This window comes from Pinus tabuliformis, chromosome 5_1 (assembly GCF_031772625.1).
Source record: "Pinus tabuliformis cultivar Carrire ecotype Pingquan chromosome 5_1, CPIR1, whole genome shotgun sequence".
NCBI lineage: Eukaryota > Viridiplantae > Streptophyta > Pinopsida > Pinales > Pinaceae > Pinus > Pinus tabuliformis.
Window position 1 is genome coordinate 291545425 of NC_142305.1, and position 20216 is coordinate 291565640.

Genomic DNA, 20216 nt, shown 5'->3' on the forward strand with positions numbered 1-20216 from the left:
AGAGTGGAAGTTGCTTGGTATTCAGTTTGACAAAAATTCCAGACTTCAGGTCCAAGGGACATTAAGTAGTAAGTCATTCTTTTCTTCCAAAACCCAAAGTTAGTGCCATCGAACATAGGAGGTTTTCCTGATGCTTCATGATTTCTCATCATGGCTGCTGATCCTTCTTCAAGCTGTTAGGCTAGTATGAAGAAGCTTGTTCTGATACCAATTATTGGAAATACTGAGGGAGGGGGGGGGGGGGCGGTGAATCAGTATTTATTATTTTTTGTTCTAGTGATTGTCAAAAGCATATATAGATATGTATATGTATACACAGAACACAAAAATCGACAGCTAGAATAAATGCTTTTATTAAGACTCAATATAGTACAATGAAATAAATACAATATAAGTATATCTGACTATGAATTGTTGCTAAGCTCCAACTTGGACTTCAGTGAGGCTCCAACCTCCAAAGCACCAACTCTATTTTGCCAAGACACCAATCTTGGATTTTAGGAGCACCAACTCCCAAGGACTTCAATCATGTTTAGTTCTGAGGCTCCAACCTCTTGGGCTCCAAACCAACCTTGGTATAAACTGGTTCTGCTGCTTCTACTGCCTCTACAGTCTCTGCTGCTTCTGCAGTCTCTGCTGCTTCTGTTGCCTCTGTACCCTCCCCTGGTTCAGTTGCCTATGTACCCTCCCCTGGTTCTGTTGCCTCTTCTCTGGTTTTTTTTCTCCACAACAACAACAACAGCACATTCCTCTGCGTTTGCTGTTTTTATGCATTTCATGCCTCTGTCCATTCATTTCCTCTTACATGCTGGCTCTTTGACTTCCTCCTCAGTCGCTGTCATTTCCTCTAACTCGCTTGATCTTCTATGTTCGCTTGACACTTCGGCTTTCCAATCCATGGCTTCCTCTGTATGTCCGGGCGTTTCAATATTCACAGGACACGTTCAAGGGAAAGAGAGGCCGCATACATACATTGACATAGCTTAACGAACAACCACGTCCCAATCATAATCATTATCGACATGAGTCAGTCTCCTAAGATATCGGGAGCACTATCGAATGCATTTTTGCCTCAGAGGCGCGCGCAGGCCAAATATCAAATTACACAGGAATATGATAAAAAACACAGGCAAAAAAATAAAGGGCGGACTTCAGAAAATATTACACTCATATTTATTTCTGTATCGGATCCGCGCTTAAATCGCAATCAGACGTTTTGTGAGATCCTTTATATCAGCACCCATGACTCCGCCGATGGCCGATCTGATGGACTAGATGCGATATGGTATTAAACAATAATTTATATGCCCATCGGGTCCACATGCTTATCGCAATCGGCGATCGTAAGTCAGAAAACCCTCTGTGTAGCATAGCGATGGGCGGATGCGATATGGTATTTAACCATGCTTTATATTCCTGTCGGGTCCGTAGCCTTATTGCAATCGACGATCGCAAAGGGGCCGCTTAACATTATGTGACTTCGCTCCGAATTCCCGATGCGATAATCGCTATCGGCGATCACAACATATCGATAGTCGCAGTCGCAGCATCGGGTCCACTCTTGCGGATGCGATATGATATGAAGTTATATTGATATACCCTTCGGGTCCATGTGTATATCGAAATCGGAGGTTTCGGGAGTGATATCCCTTTGAGACCAGCGACATAGAAGATGCGATATTACATTTAGCCAGTTTATAATGGAGTCGCGGGTCTGTGTTATTATATCGCCTCTCTATATATATACTCCTCCGCTATTTGTCCACCTCCGTTATAATTTTTATATATATATACATATATATATATATACATATATATATAGATATATATATATATATATATATATATATATATATATATATATATATAGATATATATATCTATATATTGCTCCGCTTATGAACCTTACTCTGCCCTATGCGATATGCGATAGCTCTACTCCTCCGATAGAGTATTCCTTTGGCACTATTGCTCCGATAGCTGTGGTGTGCATGTTTATATGATTTCTGGCCGCCGATAATGTTATGGACTCCCGATATCTGTTATCTGTGGCATATATGGCTCTGTTTGCTGCATTTGCTCCTCCGATGGCTCCTCTTGCTCCGATATGCTCCGTTTGCTCCTCTTCTTTGGCATATATATGGCATATATATATATCTATATATATATATATATATATATATATATATATATATATATATATATATATATGTGGCTCCTCTTATAGCTCCTCTTGCTCCAATGTGGCTCCTCTGGCTTGGTCTGCTCCTCTTGGCTCCATTTGCTCCTCTTGGCTCCGTCTGCTCCTCCGATGGCTCTGTCTCCTCCTCTTGAATATTGCCATATTGACATCAATGACAATCTGTGTCCAACATGTCTTTCCAACATCTTCAGGACGAACACTTTCAAGTGTCTTTCTCAACCATTTTGGATGACCTTTCTAAGATGGCCTAGGCTACTCAGTTGATTATGATGGGGCTGAATCAAGATTTAGTATCCCAATTCTATCAATCACATCACTCAAAGTGTCATCAATGGTTGGAGCTTCATGCAGGGTAGATAGTGCTTCAGAAGAAGATTCCAAAAAATTATCTATTATCAGTACCCCCCCTTAAAGATGTGGAATCTCATTATCAAACTCTTGAAAACACTTTTCATGTCCAAATCTATCCAAGTGATCAACCTGCCGCTAAAAAACATTGTCAGGCTTGGATGATTCAAGAAAGATCAAATATCTAGATATTATAAACTTTTTATTAACTTCATCATAGAGATGGTATGCTTTGGAGGTATTTGAGTACTCCAAGAAGATATATTTTCTACTCCTTGCACTAAGATTGTTTCTCAATTCCTTAGGTATCAAGGAATAACAGGTGGATCCAAAAACCCTGAGATGCCTCACCAAAGGAATGTGGCCATACCAAATTTCATAGGGAGTATTGTTTTTTTTAGCATTAGATGGACAACTATTATTTATATAAACAACACATAGAACTATATAAGCCCAAAACATCAGTTTAATGTTCTTGAAAAACATCACGGAACATGCCATATTTAAGATTGTCCTATTCCTTCTTTCAGCTACTCCATTCTATCAGGGATTATAGGGAACAATTATTTGATGTTTGATCCCATGTTGGCGAAGATAGTTTTCAAATTCGGTTGAAGTGTGTTCTTTTCCATTATCAGTAAAAATATAACCAATATGAGATTGTGTGTCATTTTCGATCCATGCATGAAAGTTCTTGGATGTTTTAAAAGCTTTAAATTTGTTCTTGAATAAACAAACCCAACACATTCTAGTGTAGTCATCAATAAATGTGCAAAAAATAACACATGGGGGTTTTCTGAAAGGGATACCAGGTGATATACTGCTTGGTGTACATGGTAGAATGGTACTTTATACCACCCCCTCTCTGCCAACCATTTCAAAAGTAATAGGGGACCATACAAAACCACCAATGTTGATGATAGGTTGATGTCCTAATGCACTATATCTACAACTTGAAAGGGTGATATGATGACCAATTTGGAGTATGACAATAAGATGATAATTTGGAAATGTAGTTTTACAAGATGAGGTGGTAGGTTACAGAGAAATGGACTAGGTAGTGACATGGTAGGTGATGTGGAGGGTGACACTAGCAAGACATATATTAGTATCACCCTCAAAAAGTCGATAAATTGGTTTCCAACCTTTTTTTAGAAAATAAGAGGCCACCACACATTCAAAATGGTTTCTAATCAAGGATAAAATATAGAAAGGGAAGGAAACCCTCACATGTGTAGGTTACCTAGAGACAAGTGGAGTACTAAATAAAAATACAAACATCATGAAAAGGTTTTACTAGTCGCTAAGTCAACGCTCTAGTCTAAATCATCTACCAATTAGTTTTGGGCATTTATCTGGTCTTTTTCATTTCTCTTTCATTGGAAAAAATGAAGAAAGCCATATCTTCAACTAATAAAAACTCTCATACACTTACCCTTATGGAAATGAGTGTCATAAATAGAGAATGTCATGTTTATAACATTGTGATTTATGAATTTGATCTCTATCGTCCACAAACGTTGGAATTTAGCAACTTTAATAACTTGAATGATTTATTTTCATGGATGGATTATTATTTGACTAAGTTCATCTTCTTCTAAACATTCTCATTTCCCAAATTTGTTGTATAGCGTTCCTAGTAAGTAGGATGTAATTTCTAGAAATGGTGTAATTCTCTTTCCAATAAATCTTGAATCTATTTTTGAAACTTTCAATGTAGTTGTACTACACGAAACCCATTTTTTGTTGAAAGAAGCCCTTGTATTATCTCACTAGGAATTATTTATTGAAGAAAAAACCACAATATTTTCTTACTTTTGATGTTTCTATTTCTAAAAACAAAATACCCTATAGTACTAGCATTTGTCTAAGGACATTACTATGATTTAAGGCAAGACATTTCTATTTACTCCCACATAGGGTATGCTAATGGCCTAGTGGTTGATGAAACAATTATAGGATTTATGTTATCACTCTATCCCAATAATAAACCTTTGGTAAGATTTCATTAGAATCAATAACTAGCAAAGGAAATAAACCTTCAATTGGTGTAGTTTAGTGTCACTAGATGTTTTAGGTTTCAATCTTATTTATCATACTTATTTCTATATTTTCAACCTCAAATATTTGTTAATCTACATTTAAACCTACAAGATGAGATGGGTAAACCATCACATGTTATCCGTTGGACTCCAATTGTTAGGAAACAATCCCACAATGCATGTTTCTCATAGTTTATAAACAAATTCACATTCATTTTGTACTTTGCCATTTATGAGGATTTCCCCCAGGATTTTCAAAAAATGAGAAGTATCACTTAGTTGAGTACATAAACCAAGGTTGGCGACAATATCTATTCCAAAATCACAATGAAATCATACTTTACGGATCTTACTCCTGTCCTTATCAACTACATTTTTTTCTCACTATCGAGATGTGTTTCTTGGAGTATATCAAGGAGTTATTAGAGCCTGATCAATTACACTTTGTTTCCAAAAAGCAATATGGCACCTTCAAGTTGAAAAAATAAGTTGAGCCATTTATTATTAATGCAAGAGTAATCTTACTATCATGAGGTAGGTATAATTCTAAAGGAATTAAATTTTAACAAGGGGAATCCTAGATATATTGCCTATACATGATCATTTCTAGTAAAAGAATAAAGTAGGGATCATATCCCTATGGACATTTAACCAAACCAAAATTATAAAAAAAGTTGATAAGGATGTCTAGGTACTAGACTAGCTAGTACAAAAGAGAATTTAAAAGGAGACAGGGAGGTATTAGTTCAAAACATACAGGCAACTTCATCAAGTGAGCCTATATTTTTTGTCGAATACATTCAATCTACAATCACTATGATGATCCATCTAAATAAATCGTGTATGAAAAATAATAATGTTCAATACGTGGTAGTCATACAACTTGTTTCTCCATCATAAATCTATCTTTGTAATTATAGTCCTATAAAGTTACTACTTGGAACTAATATTTGTTAGGATTTATTTTGGATAAAGCCATTTGAAGGCTCGATACTAGGGGTTTGAGTTTTTTTTTGTATCTATTGAAAATTTGAAATATTGTACAACAACCATATTATTATTCGGTTAGATTCAATATTTTTGTTAGGGATAGTCTATGTAAAATTTTGTAATTTTTTCTATTATTAATGAAACGATCTTCCATATAGTCATTTATTCTTATGGATAAATATGAAGTGTGATTATTGGGTACTACTTCCCTATTCATTTGTGTCTACATTAAAATTATTAAAAAGAGATTTTATGAATTTTCCGCTTTGTTTCTAACCTATTTACTTTTTCATTATGTTTTTAGATAAAAATAAATAAATTTAAACTAATTGTGTTTTATAATGACTAAATTATTTTGCTTAGCACATCTTTCAAATTTTAGTTTAGTATTATTGATCCATGTGAATGTTATCTTATGTTATTTCTATTTTCCATTTTAATTTATTTCTATCTCTCCTAATTGAATGAATGTGTGAAGGCTAATAATTTTATATAACATCCTAAAATTAATTAAGAGAGTGGCATAAATATTGATCAAACCAATTAATTCTATGGATTGATTCTTTTGTAAAGTTTTTTGGCCATGAACATCATCGAATTTGTATCATTACTAGGGATTGAAGATATGGAGTTATTTTTCCCTGGGTATAACAATATATACCTATTCTTGCCGGTGAACAAGAGAAAGATTAGCTACAATTATTCACCTAGTGAACTCCAATTTAATCACTAGGCATTATGGAAAAAACCACACACTAAGTAACTTGGATCCTAAAGAAGTATTGATATTATCACAACAAAGAAAGCATTGTCTCTTAAAGGAATTTAAGCGAAGAGCAAGTGGCTACTTACATAGGTATGCCTTAAAAATATTTTGTTTATCTTAAATATATTGAAGTTACACAAAAGTTACCAATACCTTTCGTTATAAGTGAGCCAATTGTTATTAAACCTAATACTTAAAAATCCATTTCTCTTATTTTCCCAAAAGAAGTAGCTTTTAACTCCTATTTGAATCCTCTTTCTTCTGAAGCCCAAGAAGCTATTCTAAAATTCTTAATGGATGGTGTTGTAAATCCTCAAAATGTCAATGCCTTAATAGCTATAACTTAGGCTCCTCTTCAATTTCCTTCAAATGTGCATGATTTCCTTGAATAATATGTTAAGGGTTTACATATGTTTAATGGATAATCAGAAGTCACTGTCAAATATCTTATGTGTTTCTTCCATAACTTTTCTAATAATATGAACATGGAAGATGATGAAATTTATATGAGGATCTTTGTTTAGTTATTGGAAGGGAATGGAAGGAAATAGTTCAGAAATTGAAATACTTATTTGCTTGGCTGACTGTAAGATCTAAAAGTTGTTTTCACAATAAAATGTGATGAAAAATGAGATTACTTATATCACTTGAATAAATTTGGAGCATTAAAGAAAAGAAATGAAGATGTCATATACCTAGTTCCCATATGGTTTACAAAGGTTAAGGGTTACCGAAATTTTTCCTTTTCTTTTGACTAGCTTGACAATAATCTTTGGTGCCACTTTATCACACTCCTAACCACTGTTCCTTATTTAGGGCTATGGGGAGTTACATTTTTATCCATTAAATTTCGATGAAGGATATGGGGATACCACTCTGTCACATAATCTGTTCAAACATACTTCTTGTCACGCAACCAAATTATTTGCCTTTGAGGTATTTTATCCAACACTTTTTATGTAATCAATTATGAAACCTTTCAGGCATTTCTTCAAAAAAATTGCATCCAAATTTGGGACAATTCAGGAGAGGAAACTTACTCAGTGAATATCTTTTAATTATAGTAATCCCATATATGAAACTTGTAGAACAAGTTCATTGAGATATATTCTTATCGCCTCCAAGTTTTATGATCTATAAAATATTAGAAAAAAAATTATAGCAAGAATTCCAAGATAACATGTTTGAAGCATATTTCCATAAACATTAAAGAAGCATGACTTCCTTAGATCATATCTTCTAAAATAGAGTGAATTGAGATATGAAAATTGAATCACATGTTCATCTAGATTTCGCTTCAATATTGTCCAAGTTTCAACATCTGAAACCTTCCAAAAAAGTTATAAAAAAATGCCAAGATGACCTATTCACCCTGAAAATCACATTTTTGGCTTGGACCTTTAAACTCTAAGAATTGCCCCAAAAATCTTCCTTAGATTATTTAAGTTAGAGGAAAAAATTGGGACTTATAACCTATGGGGTAAATTAAAGAAAATGCAACATGGAATTAATGGGGAAGGCATGCAACACTAAGATTTTCATGCATTTCCCATGCATCCAAATTTATTTAAATTCCATAGCCTAGTGAATCAAACCCACTACACTTATTTGATTTCAAACTTTACTATTACAACCAGAACTATGATTGACAAATTAAATGATATAACAACAAAAAATAATCATACCTGTCACTAAATCATATATGCCAAAAATATAATTAACATAGAAAGAAGTATTTATCTATTATAGCCAAAAAAATATTTAAAACGATAGTAGGATTAGCCACATTCCACCCCAACATAGGCTGAATCGGGAAAAGACAATTCTCACAACTAGCGAGCCCTGTGCCAAATATTGATTGCTTGAGGAAAGCTTAACTCGAGGGTATTTTACACACACATCTTTAGAACAAATTTTAACACCAGACGTGAAGACCATTGTCCTTCTCACACATATAGGCTCACATTCACAAAAGAAACATGTTGGTTTGCAAAACAAAAGGAAGTCCTTTGATCTTTAATAACATTCCTCAACCCTACATTCTTTGGTGCTTTATGTGCTACACACAACTAGCACCATTCCTAGTCCTTAAAGCCATCTAGTCCAAAGAAAAACCACTACATATAGAGGAATTGTTCACTATAGTAGCCCACATGATGTAGACCTTAATTCTTTGTAATCACACCCATTTTCTATTTAGATAAGGAGAGAAAGGAAACCTCACCGTCGAATTGAGTTTTCCCTTGAAAGGGTTTCTATTGGTAAAAGAGTCACTATTGAGAGCGGGGGGTGAATTAGTGATACAATTATTAAAGATTTCACCCTTTTAAACATTCATCAAGATATAAAAATAGAAACATGGCATAACATACAAGAATCAAAATAATCATACACAAAGGATGTAAATATTTCTAGAGGAAACCCTTAAGGGGAGAAAAAACACCCTTCTATTGCATTGCCTCTCTTATTCTATTAAATCTCCACTCAAATTAATTTACATAGTTTGGTTGGACCCTACCAACTAGGAAGCCCCTACTCCCTATGTAATTTTTTGTTGGCCACTATCAGCTAGGAAGCCCCTACTTTGTGTAACGATTTGCTGGCCACTACCATCTAAGAAGCCCCAACTCCCTATCTTGGTAAGCCATGACTTACCAGAGGCCCCAAACTGTTCGATCACTATCAACCACCCTTTCATACATTTTCATTCCAGACCTAGAAACAACATACTTAAATATCTCTCTACAACCCAAATTCCCTCAACAACTCAAGTCAACAAATACATCAAGATAACCTATTTTTTCACTACATCAACATCAAGCCATAACTCAATAGCATATCAACAAACCCCTCATCAATAACTCTATATCAAGACAATCTTCCCTCAACCGCAAGATACTATCATTGTACTTAGCCAAGGCAAAATTACCATACCAAACTATTCATGCATACCATCTTAGACCAACAAGACACTTCTCACAATTCTTTTTTGCACACATATAACAATAGTGGAAAACTCACTATAACCTAGACATCCTAACAACATCTAAACAATGACTTAATATTGTGCCCTCGAGAAAATACATCAAACTTTGAATTTACACTCAATTTTAGAGTGCTTCAATATGAAATATAAGACATGCATTAAATTTATCCCATGACAAAAGCTATAACAATATAACCTCTACAACCGATCTCTGGCCCCTACACAACTGATGTTAGTAATACACGACATAACAACATCATACTTAATGAAAAATCTCTAGTATTCTGGTAGCAATCAACATTCCACATCTAAAAACCATGATCTAACATTTCATTCGCTTTCCATTCACACCAATAACTCATTCCTTTGTCATTACAAATAAAATCCCTTCCAAACTCTTCCTTTGAACTCTTAATCAATCTCAGACACTATCTCAGTCTCTCTACTCAAACCTAAATTTTCATCATTAACCCATGCACTCATGGCTCTTTTGTATCCACAACATCATTCAAATATTCCACATTCAATCACTCAATGATTAGCCCAAAACCAATCACTCTATAATTTTTCCTCCTAAGACCATTACATAGATTACCTTGATATGTATGTATGTATAGATATATATATATATATATATATATATATATATATATATATATATATAAAACACCAAATTTTCAAGAAAATGCACAAATGTATGCTCTTTTTTAGAAATATCTCACTCAATTTCAACACACATAGATTATATCACTCCTACACTACATGATTAATAAAAGTACACTGCATCTAATATAGAAAGGTTCACATGTTATGCACATGGGTACTCCATTGTAGTACATTGCTACAATAGTTTTCATCAAATATAAATTGCTCCATGTCCAACCTTTAACCAATCCATGAAAATGGAATTTAACAACAATGCCCAAAACTCTCTCAATGGACCAACATCAACCACTAAATCATTACCAAATTAGTGGATGTGTTTACACCAAAACAAGACCACTTCAAGCCATTACTTTCTATGACTAGATTAGAGCATTAATAAGGACCAAAGCCATGCATTAAACTCCTCAACCAATCTACCAATAATTTTCTCCATTTGCGTGTGAGGAAATCCACACGTTAATGATGACTAAATTAACCCATGATTAAAAACCATTACACTCACACCAGGACCACCTATGATCAAATCGATAAAAATAGTTCCATGGGAAGATCATTAGTATATCCTGAGGTTTTTATGATTTTCCACTTACATGAAGTGTCATGGCCTTTGGTTGGGCACCTTGCAACAATTGATGCCCTTAGAATGTGGCAAGCCTGAGGCATTAGGGTAGTCGTGCCATGTGACAAAGGGTTTCTTGCGTCTCTCCTGTTAATCATGGAAACTTCATTATTATCTAAACCAAATCACTTCCATTTCATCAAGTCATCTTTGTACCACATGTACATCCCATCAAACCTATACAACACTTCATTTTGGCAACCTACAATCAACAAATCATCACAACCATGATCCACCATTAGGTTGACATCAATTTTAACATTCCAAGATGCCATATATAATGTCAATAGTTTTCCAGGTTATACCTTTGTTAAATTTTCATTTGTGAGCTTTTATTTTGTTTTTCTCTACTTTTTTGCATAATGATAATTTGCATCCCTACGCAATAAAAAATTATTTATTGATCTAGAATTCTAATTTCTAAAGAGAAATAACCCTTCATAGTGTATATTTTAGATTTTTATGTATAGTTTATAGTATCTATTATGAATAAATTTCCAATGGAATATCCGTGGAAATTTATGGATTAATCATGTACGAGAAGCCTACAACAAATATAAAGTGAAAAGAGAGTGGTATGGTGATAATGGGTAACCTCCTACATGGCACTAGAGTTGTCGTGATTCATTTTAGGGGGATCCTAGATGGAATGAGATATGTTTTGATTGATTTTAGGGACTTAAAATTGCATTAAAAAAATTGGGGGGCTAACAATTCCCAAGGATAATGAAATGCAAAGAGTTGTATAATGGGAAAAATTAAAATGGCCTTTTTGAGCTCATGAATGAAGAGAGGAAAGATACATCATTATTTCAATCTTCTTGATGAATCCAATCAATAGATATATATTGAAGATCATCATGCCATCCTCCAGCCTTAAAACTATCATTTTCTCACATTCATTCATATTTGTGGTTATATTATGCTTAGTAATAAGAGTAAAAGGTGTTTATCATAGTATGTTGCCTAATGTGGTTTAATTGTAGGAAAATGAAGCTTTTTTTAGGCATTTACTATGAAAGGGATTGATGGAGACAACCATGCGAGGATCTAGGGGCTTTCCCACCTCCTTAAATCTTTAACTCAGCTTGGGATCACAACGTCCTCTCTCCCCAATTCCAATTCATTGGCATCTAAGTAACTCCTAGTACAAGTGAAGCTTAAGAGGGACCATATCCACCATTTCCGAGATCAAGGAGGGAATAACTAGTAGTTTCAAGGGAGGTTCTATTAGCTACCCTTTTGTAGAAATAAACAAGATGAAAATCTCATTAGGATTCAAAGTTTTGAATCATATAGGTGTAGTTATTGAGCTCAGAGCTTGACATTGTCATTTTGAACTTTTATGTGATGTATGAGACTTTTATTTTTTGATAATGAGAAATTGGCTATTAAGTTGCATCTAACTTAGTTTCAGAGGGCTGATACCCTTAGGTTTGGGCCCAACCTAGAGGCTTTGGTCCATCTTTTTTACTTTTGTTTTGTTCTTGATTCCAATCATTTCATAACTTTCTTTCATTTCAGTAGAGGTTAAGCTAAAAAAACCTGTGTTTTCAAGCTTCTGCATCACCTCTCTCGTGGGAGAATGGTTGGAAGGATTCACAACCTTAGTACAAAAATGTTGTGTTTATGATTTCTTGGAAATAGATTAATGTTCGCTTTTATTATTCACGTTTGATTTATGTGGCCTAGAATTCAATTCAGTGATCATATTAGTGTTATGGCATAAAATAGATTTTATTCAAATTCAATTCATCTTTTCCATCATAGTTTATATTAGTCTGTTAATGATAAATGGATATATGCACATGGATGGTTGTAGGGCTGTGTTAAATATGCATGGAAGTGAATTTCTTTCACCTCCATCTTGGACTCCTCCATATTCTCTTTCCATCCCTCAATTTTGTCCCAAAACGTTGCTTCCACTGTTGCTCTGCCTAGTAAATTTAGGACACCATGAGGATTCACCCTGGTGCAAGACAAACCTTTGTGAGGTCTTGGTAATGGCTAGGGGCTCAACCCAACGTTCATTCATTCTCTGTAACCTCCATCCACCTATTCATGCCCTCAAGACGTCATTTTCACCCTAAAAAGGCTCTCATAACCCCTCATATATCATTACAGGCCCTCTTGTAGTAGCACCTATAACAGGCTTGTAGCACTGTTATGGACATATTTGGGCACTTCAGCCCCAATCATATATGTCGATAAACCAAGGGCTCTTTAACCCCTAAAAGTTTTGTTTCATACCCTAAAGGATCATGGTCAACTGATTACATCATTCCCCTGAAGTTCCACCTGAAAAACCACTCAAAACTGGCCAAAACTGGACCACACTGACTACTCCATGGTCAGGGTGCGATGCATCTCACCTACTACACACGGGAAGTGTGATGCATACTGAAAAGGCATTCTGTAGGGTGCAATGAGCGACAATGGATAAATGACAGAGATAGTTTGCTAAGTGGATGCCCAGGGAATCTTCTAGAAACTTCTCGTATGACACTTGCCTCTCTGAATTCACCCAGGGATGAGTAAGAGATCAAAGAAATCTCCAAGTGGAAGCAAGAACTATCAGTGGAATGACACTAATCAAAATCCCAGAGCTAAATCACACCCTTTGCAAACATCTATAAATGGATCCCTCATCTGAGATATCTAGAGGCTAGAATTTTGTAATTTGTAAGGAAGTGCTGTTGGTTTCTCTTTGAGAATAGACATTGTATTGTTGGGTGATCTTGCCTTTCATGAGGTGAAGAGGGCTTTCATGATGGGAGGATGATGCTGGATCAGACAGCTGGGTTGTAATCCTCTCTTCTATTTCTACTATCAATAAAGTTCTTTGATTTTTCCTCCATATAATCATGTATTTGTGAATCTTGTTATTTGTAGATGCAATTATATGGTCAATGTATTTCTGATTCTGGATTGTTTATGATATCATAGATCGAGATGCTTTGATAGTGTTTTGTTGCTTTGCCTCTACAGGTATTCTCTAAAGCGAGACAAGTAGGAGAAGAGTGGCGAGTTCTATCAAGGGAGAGAGGAAACAAGCAAGGAGCCGAACGGAAGATACCGGTTGGTCCTCTTTGCTTCTCTCTTACCTATCATACATAAAGGAGATCTTGAAGCGCTTTGAATTGTTTGTTTCTAAGATAGCTACCTGTCTTAGTGGGACTAGCAAATCGAAAAGACACTAGTTTTCCTGAAAACAAAATGGCGACTCCACTGGGGAGTGAACAGTTTGTTTGTTTGTTACTATTGTTTGCTTTATAAACTACAAACAGAGCCTGAAGTTAAGCCAGTTGGCCTTCAAACTGCCCTTGCTATGCAAGTGCTAAGTAGATCAATGCTACTTCAGTCAATCTCCAAGTTGGTTTATGAACTGAACATCTAACTTGCAAACATCCTAAGTGCCCTTGTGGTAGCTCAATAACCTCATAAGATCATACCACTGTACTTTGTTTTTGCTGTCTATCATAGCTCAGCCTAAATCACTAAACTTAGTTGCAAATTTTGAGTGAAAACCAAACTCAATTTCGTTCCCTATTCCATCGCACTGTCTGTAACTGGTAGCCTGTATGCATTACACCTCCCATGTTTTGCAGGTGAGATGCATCCTTGTTTCCCTTAAGGACAAGGGCGATGACTGAATGATACTGTTTCTCTCTTTGGAATTTGGTTTTTTCCTCCCTATTTTCAGCTCTATTCAGTAGTTTTGCTGCTTATGATCAGTGTATCATTGCTGAAGCCTCCTTCCTTCACATTATTTAGCCTCCATTGATCAGGATTTTTGAATATTTTTATGTATTTTTCATCATTTACAGTCCTCCTTTGTCAAGAGTAGCTTAATCAAACTGTCGTTTTTGATGCAAAGAAGTGTCGTAATTTTCATTGTGAGTCGAGAAGAAGAGTGTCGTAAAGTCTTCCTCTTCTATATAGTCAATTGTATTTTTCCATTTTATTTGATTTGAATTGTCAATATTTGAAGTGTCGAAAGTAGTTTTCCATTTGAAATTAAAAGTGTCGTCTTAGTCTTCCTTTCATTTTGAAGACAAATCTTTGAAGTGTCGCTTTGAAGAAAATAATTCAGATCTGTACCTAGTTTTCCTTTCTGGCATTCTCACATTAAGGAAACGAAAAAACAAATACATGCATGTGCATTTGCATTTAGACTACATGCGGAAAATGATTTAGGAAAACTACATTTAGTGTGTGCTCTCTGCTCTCGATTGAAAGAATCGTAGTCTTCTTTCCTTAGTAGCTAGGAGTTTCATTACTAAAAGAAAACAAATGATTGTTTATCATTTTAGATTGCATGTTTAGGAATTTCACATCTACATCACACGGTGAACCTTGAAAGGAAAACTTATAAAAAAGATCAACTCTAAAATAAACCTCAATCAACGTAAAAATGCTTTGGAACCTAACGCAACACATCTAGAGGTCTAGGCTAGAGACGTATTCTGGCGTCGTAAAACCTGGAAACTATCATTTTCATCGAAGGTTGGGTGGTTCCTCCTCTTTGATATGAAAAGTGCCAGTACAGACTTGTGCTCCCCGTACCATTGAGTATATATTGGGAGACCACAATAGGCTGATATCCTTTATCCTTAGGAAATCGTGTTTTCCGCCCTATCAATTGCAATGCACTGAACACAGCATTCAAGAAGATTGACTGTCGTATGTAAAATCCTTGGTAGTTTCTCATTAATTTACCACCAAGGTGTATATTGTAGTTTTTTGATTGGTTTGGTAATCCCTCTATCTCGATTTCCAGAGTACTCACTTTCATTCCTTTTCGACTCCTTAAAAGAAAAGGTCCATCTGAGCACTTGTCACTTCAGGCTCATTAAAAATTGAAGGCGACTAGAGTCATCTTTCGCTTTTTCTCGACTCTTAAAAATTGAAAAAGCAAACTTGTGTTAAAGCGTCATAAAATTTACTTAATTCGGAATAACATCCCTACTCCTTCATTGATCTTAGGTTGAAGTAATGGAGCCCACCAATCAAGGATTTCCCCTTGGGGGGAATCCTAGTCCTTTCTCTTCTTGGAAAGATATTGGAGCTCCATATATGGCTACATTGTCCCTTCCAGGAATCACAATTGGCCTGTCGGTATGGCTATTCTCAACCTCTGTCGTTCAAAACACCATGATTCCTCAGCAATTGAATCAGCAACCAAATGATGCCAAAGTTGTCCCCTCACCTTCTACTTCGTTTGTTTCTCCCTCTCCTTCTTCCTCTTCACTTGGTGAAACTAGTGATACTAAAAACCAAGTAACTGAGAAGAAGAAGAAAGGGAAGGAGAAGAAGAAGAAGAAGCCAGTCAAGCAAGAGGGTAACCATGCATCATCCAGTGAAAATCCGCACATTGAACCTTCCAAACCCAAATATCCATGCACAATTTGTAGAGTAAACCACTTTTATCGATATTTTCCTTGCATTTCGCAGATCTTGAGAGAATGGTCTCCCCGTTTGCACCGTCCAGTGTCATCAACCTTTGTCGATCATGTTGAGAGCACACCATCGACTAGTGAAAATGAAGTCAATGGAAAAAAAGGAAAGTTCAGATTTCCATGTAGGTTGTGTGAAGGCGATCATGCCCTTCATCGTTGTCCTTTTCTAGACGAAGCCAAAAGTGTCTTGGATAACCGTCCTGCTTCACCGCAACGACTTCCGCCTCGATACAAGAAACTCTTGCCAAGTCCATCGCTAGTTGAAAATCCGACTGACATAACTCAATTGTCGGTCGAAACGCCTATCGTTGAAGGTAAACCTTCAGACTCTGTACTGGACCAAAGTCAATAGGTTGAGATGGTAGTCGATCCAGTCTTTCCTTCAGAAGGTCTACCTTAGGATGATACAATTTCCAAAGAGAATGAGAACGACACCGTTGAATTTTTTTTTGTTAACACAGAGTCTGATAAACATGTGGGCAATCTATCCATTCCTTTACAACAGGAGGAAAATTCTCCATTTCAATAGGTTCATCCAACCATTTATTCGGTACCCCCTCCAAGCAATCTAGTCATTTTCTTTGATTGGAATCAACTAGAGGGACCCTGCCTTCCATCTAATTTACCATTCCGAATCATAGTACAAGTTTACAAAATGAACGTGTCTGGCACTATCATAGATGAAGGGGCTTCCGTGAGTATCCTTTCCTCAACTTCTTGGAAAGCGCTTGGTTCGCCATCGCTTTTGCCAGAGAATAAAAATTTGTCAAGCTTCAACAAAGGAACCAGTCAACCATTACGGATCCTTCCAAAGTTGCCTATAACTCTGAAAAGGAAAATCGTTCACTTGAATGTGATGGTAGTCCAAGGGCCACTAGATTATAATCTACTCCTTGGGCGTGACTACGTTTACAGCATGGGAGCTATTGTTTCCACACTCTTTCGAGTGATGTGTTTCCCGCATGAAGGCAGAGTGGTGCAACTTATCGACCAGCTTTCATTTCTCGATTCGAATGCAGCTACGGGTCAAAAATCATCCCTAAATGGTCTCTTTACGTCAATAATGTCTCTTAAACCTCTAGTTCATCCACCTAATTACCATGAGTAGTCTGGTGAATGTAACGAAGCTTAGGGGGCATGCACCCTGGTCTGCTTCGGCAGGCGAACCCAGCTGAAAAAACAGATTTCCTTGTAGGTTATATGACCGGTCTGAAACACCATTTCCGTGTAGGATATGGGATTAGTCTGAAACAATTATCTCCTTGCACGTTATGTGATTGGAAGCTCACACCATTCACCTTTGTCTATTTCAATGGATAGAGCCAAGGAAGTGTCTTGTCTGCTCCGCAGACAAAACAATCCTGCTTAAATGCAGGGACTTCCATAAGGTAACCTGGAAATTTTCATTTTCTCAACACCTAGGGGCATGCAAACCTTTTTATGCAAGTGAAAAGTGACCAATTTCATTCTAGCCATGTAGTGTTTTAGGTTAGCTTTTAGTTCAACTGCTTAGGTGAGGTGAATGGTCTGATCCACCATTCACCTTTGTCGATGGCGCGCAGGCAAAGCAAAGGAAATGTTTTATCTAGGTGAAAGACAAAACTATCCTACCTAACCTCAGTAGTTCTTTAGCTGTTAGTGTAGTTAGCTCTGTAGTTTGGTCGTTTCTAGCCTGCATAAAAAGGCAATGAGCAAAGTTTCGCATGGTGCAAGCTCACTAAAAAATGAACCTACTAATGAGAGACATCTTTAAAACGACTGGCATGAGAAATGTTTCCGCAAGGTTCAAGCTCGTTAAAAAATAAACCCACCACTGAGCATAGTTTCTTTCGATTCAAGCTCATTAAAAAATGAATCCACCCTCGGTAAATAACCTTTGTGATTGCCTTGCTATCAGCCTTTTGAGCCTTGGTTGTGTTCTTACCATCACCTCCATTCTTTTGGCTGATCATACGCTTCCACTTGATTGTTTACCCTTTTGAGGAACAACTACGATGAGTGATTCTATTAGCCACCCTCTTTACATTTCCGTGTTTGAGAAGTTCCAAACTTACCTGGAACCAGTTGCTACCCGAAAACATCACTCGTTCCTAAAAAACGAGTCTCTTTTAAGCTCTTTTTAGACTCGTAAAATATGAAAGATTAAAGAGTTTAGACCTTTGTGATCCATACTTGATTGTGAGAATAATTTCGGCAAAATCGCATAGAGAATCATTTGTTGACGCATTTCGTACCAACTAGTGTGGTTCATCGTCACGACAAGTTGAGGAACAAATCTAAGTGATCAGTTAAATAGGGAATGCAGGTCCTTCAACGACTATATTTGACCGGGCAACGGTTAAAAAGACTCCTAACAACTATATTAGACCTAGGCCCAGGTGGAAAGGGTCAAGGTTTGTTAAATAAATTATTCAAATAATATTATATTTTCTAATCTTATGGTAAATCCTATTAAAAGAGACCACAGTTTAATTTTATAATATTATTCCAATTATTAACTTCTCAAATAAATATTATTAATCTAATAATAGACTAGGGTAATATTTATTTATTTATTTGTTTATTTTAATCTTCAAATTAATATTATCAATAGTAATGTTATTATATTAACTTCAAATTTATATTAAATTAATATTATTAATAGTAATATTATTATATTAACTTCAAATTAATATTATTAATAATTTTAGCCTAGGGTAAATTTACTAATAATGTGAGTAATTTAATTAAATGAATAATATTACTATTGTTACTATTTTAATTGTCGTTTGATGATACTCGTTATATTTAAAGAGACTCAATTGATATCATTATTACTTTAATTCTCTAGTAAAATTTCACTATTATTAAATAATATTAATATTATACTTAACACTAATAATACTGGTCTACAGTAAATAATTAATTATTATTAATTAATAAAGTGACTAATGTTATTAAAAGAATGATATTATTATCACTAAACTGTTGTTACCATATGAAAACAACGGACAACTAAACAAACAGGGGGGGGCGAGGCAAGGAAAAAATGAAGAAGAGGCTAAGACAAAAGGGTTGGGATCCAACAACTACTAACCTTCCAGCCGTCATCCCTATTGAGTTTAATAGGTCTTTTCTTGATCTCAAGGGCTTCCCTAAATTTACGATGGTGAAACTGTGCAACTCTCGCGATAACTTGAGCCTCCTCGATACAGACATGATGTTTAGTTTTCTCGGCATGCTCTACAAGGGCTGAGTACTTGGACCTTCCATGCTTCAAGTCTGTTGAGTGCTCACTAATCCTCTGATTAATAGAACGACTAGTTTCACCAATGTATGGGGCCCCACAGGAACAGGGAATGACATAGACACCTTTCATGTCTTTACGGTCGACAGGATCTTTAACAGATCGAAGGGGGCTACGAATGGTGTTAAGAGGTCTAAAGGTCGAGGGAATATTGTGATTCTTAAGAACCCTGGCAATCCTATCAGTGGTTCCTTGGATGTAGGCGAGGTGTACCCCCAGGATATGGTCTTTAAGATCTCTATGGACAGAAGGCTCCTTTCGGGCCTTGAGGAAGGCTTTCTGACCCAGGTGTCTGCTGTAACCATTTTTAATGAAGACATCTAGGAGATGAGCCTTCTCCTTTGCCAAGTTTTTCTCATCAGAGATTCTTAATGCACGAGTAGCAAGCGTGTTGAGAACGCCTAACTTCTGAGCAGGGAAATGATGAGAGCTGGCGTGGAGATATTGATCAGTATGAGTCTTTTTTCGAAATACCTGGTGGGAGAAGGAACCATCATTATTCTTAGAGATGAGAACATCAAGGAAGGGAAGACAACCATTGACTTCCTTTTCCATAGTGAACTTAATGGCAGAGGATTGTTCATTGAGATGACGGAAGAAGAGATCCAACTCATCATGACCATGAGACCAAACGACACCAGTGTCATCCACAAATCTCTTCCAAAGCTTTGGTAAGAGACGGGCTGAGGACAAAGCTCTAGACTCAAAATCCTCCATAAAAAGATTAGCGACAACCGGGGACGGGGGGAGACCATGGCCACCCCAGGGTTGAAACCATATGATATGGTTTTAATACCATATATATTATTACCATATTCCATGGGCTGCTGATCCAATGAAAACATACAATT

General features: G+C 36.1%; 1 protein-coding gene across 1 annotated transcript in view; it reads right to left on the bottom strand.

The window, feature by feature from the left end:
- Positions 1 to 20082, bottom strand: part of LOC149164491 (uncharacterized) — a 37054-nt gene extending 16972 nt beyond the window's left edge. The window contains exons 1-3 of the mRNA XM_089429495.1: positions 19431 to 20082; positions 19156 to 19340; positions 17696 to 17751 (exon numbers count right to left, since the gene is read on the bottom strand). Coding sequence (XP_089285621.1) covers positions 17696 to 17751; positions 19156 to 19340; positions 19431 to 20082 — 893 coding nt within the window. The remainder of the gene's footprint in view (positions 1 to 17695; positions 17752 to 19155; positions 19341 to 19430) is intronic.
- Between the last annotated feature and the right edge of the window lie 134 nt (positions 20083 to 20216).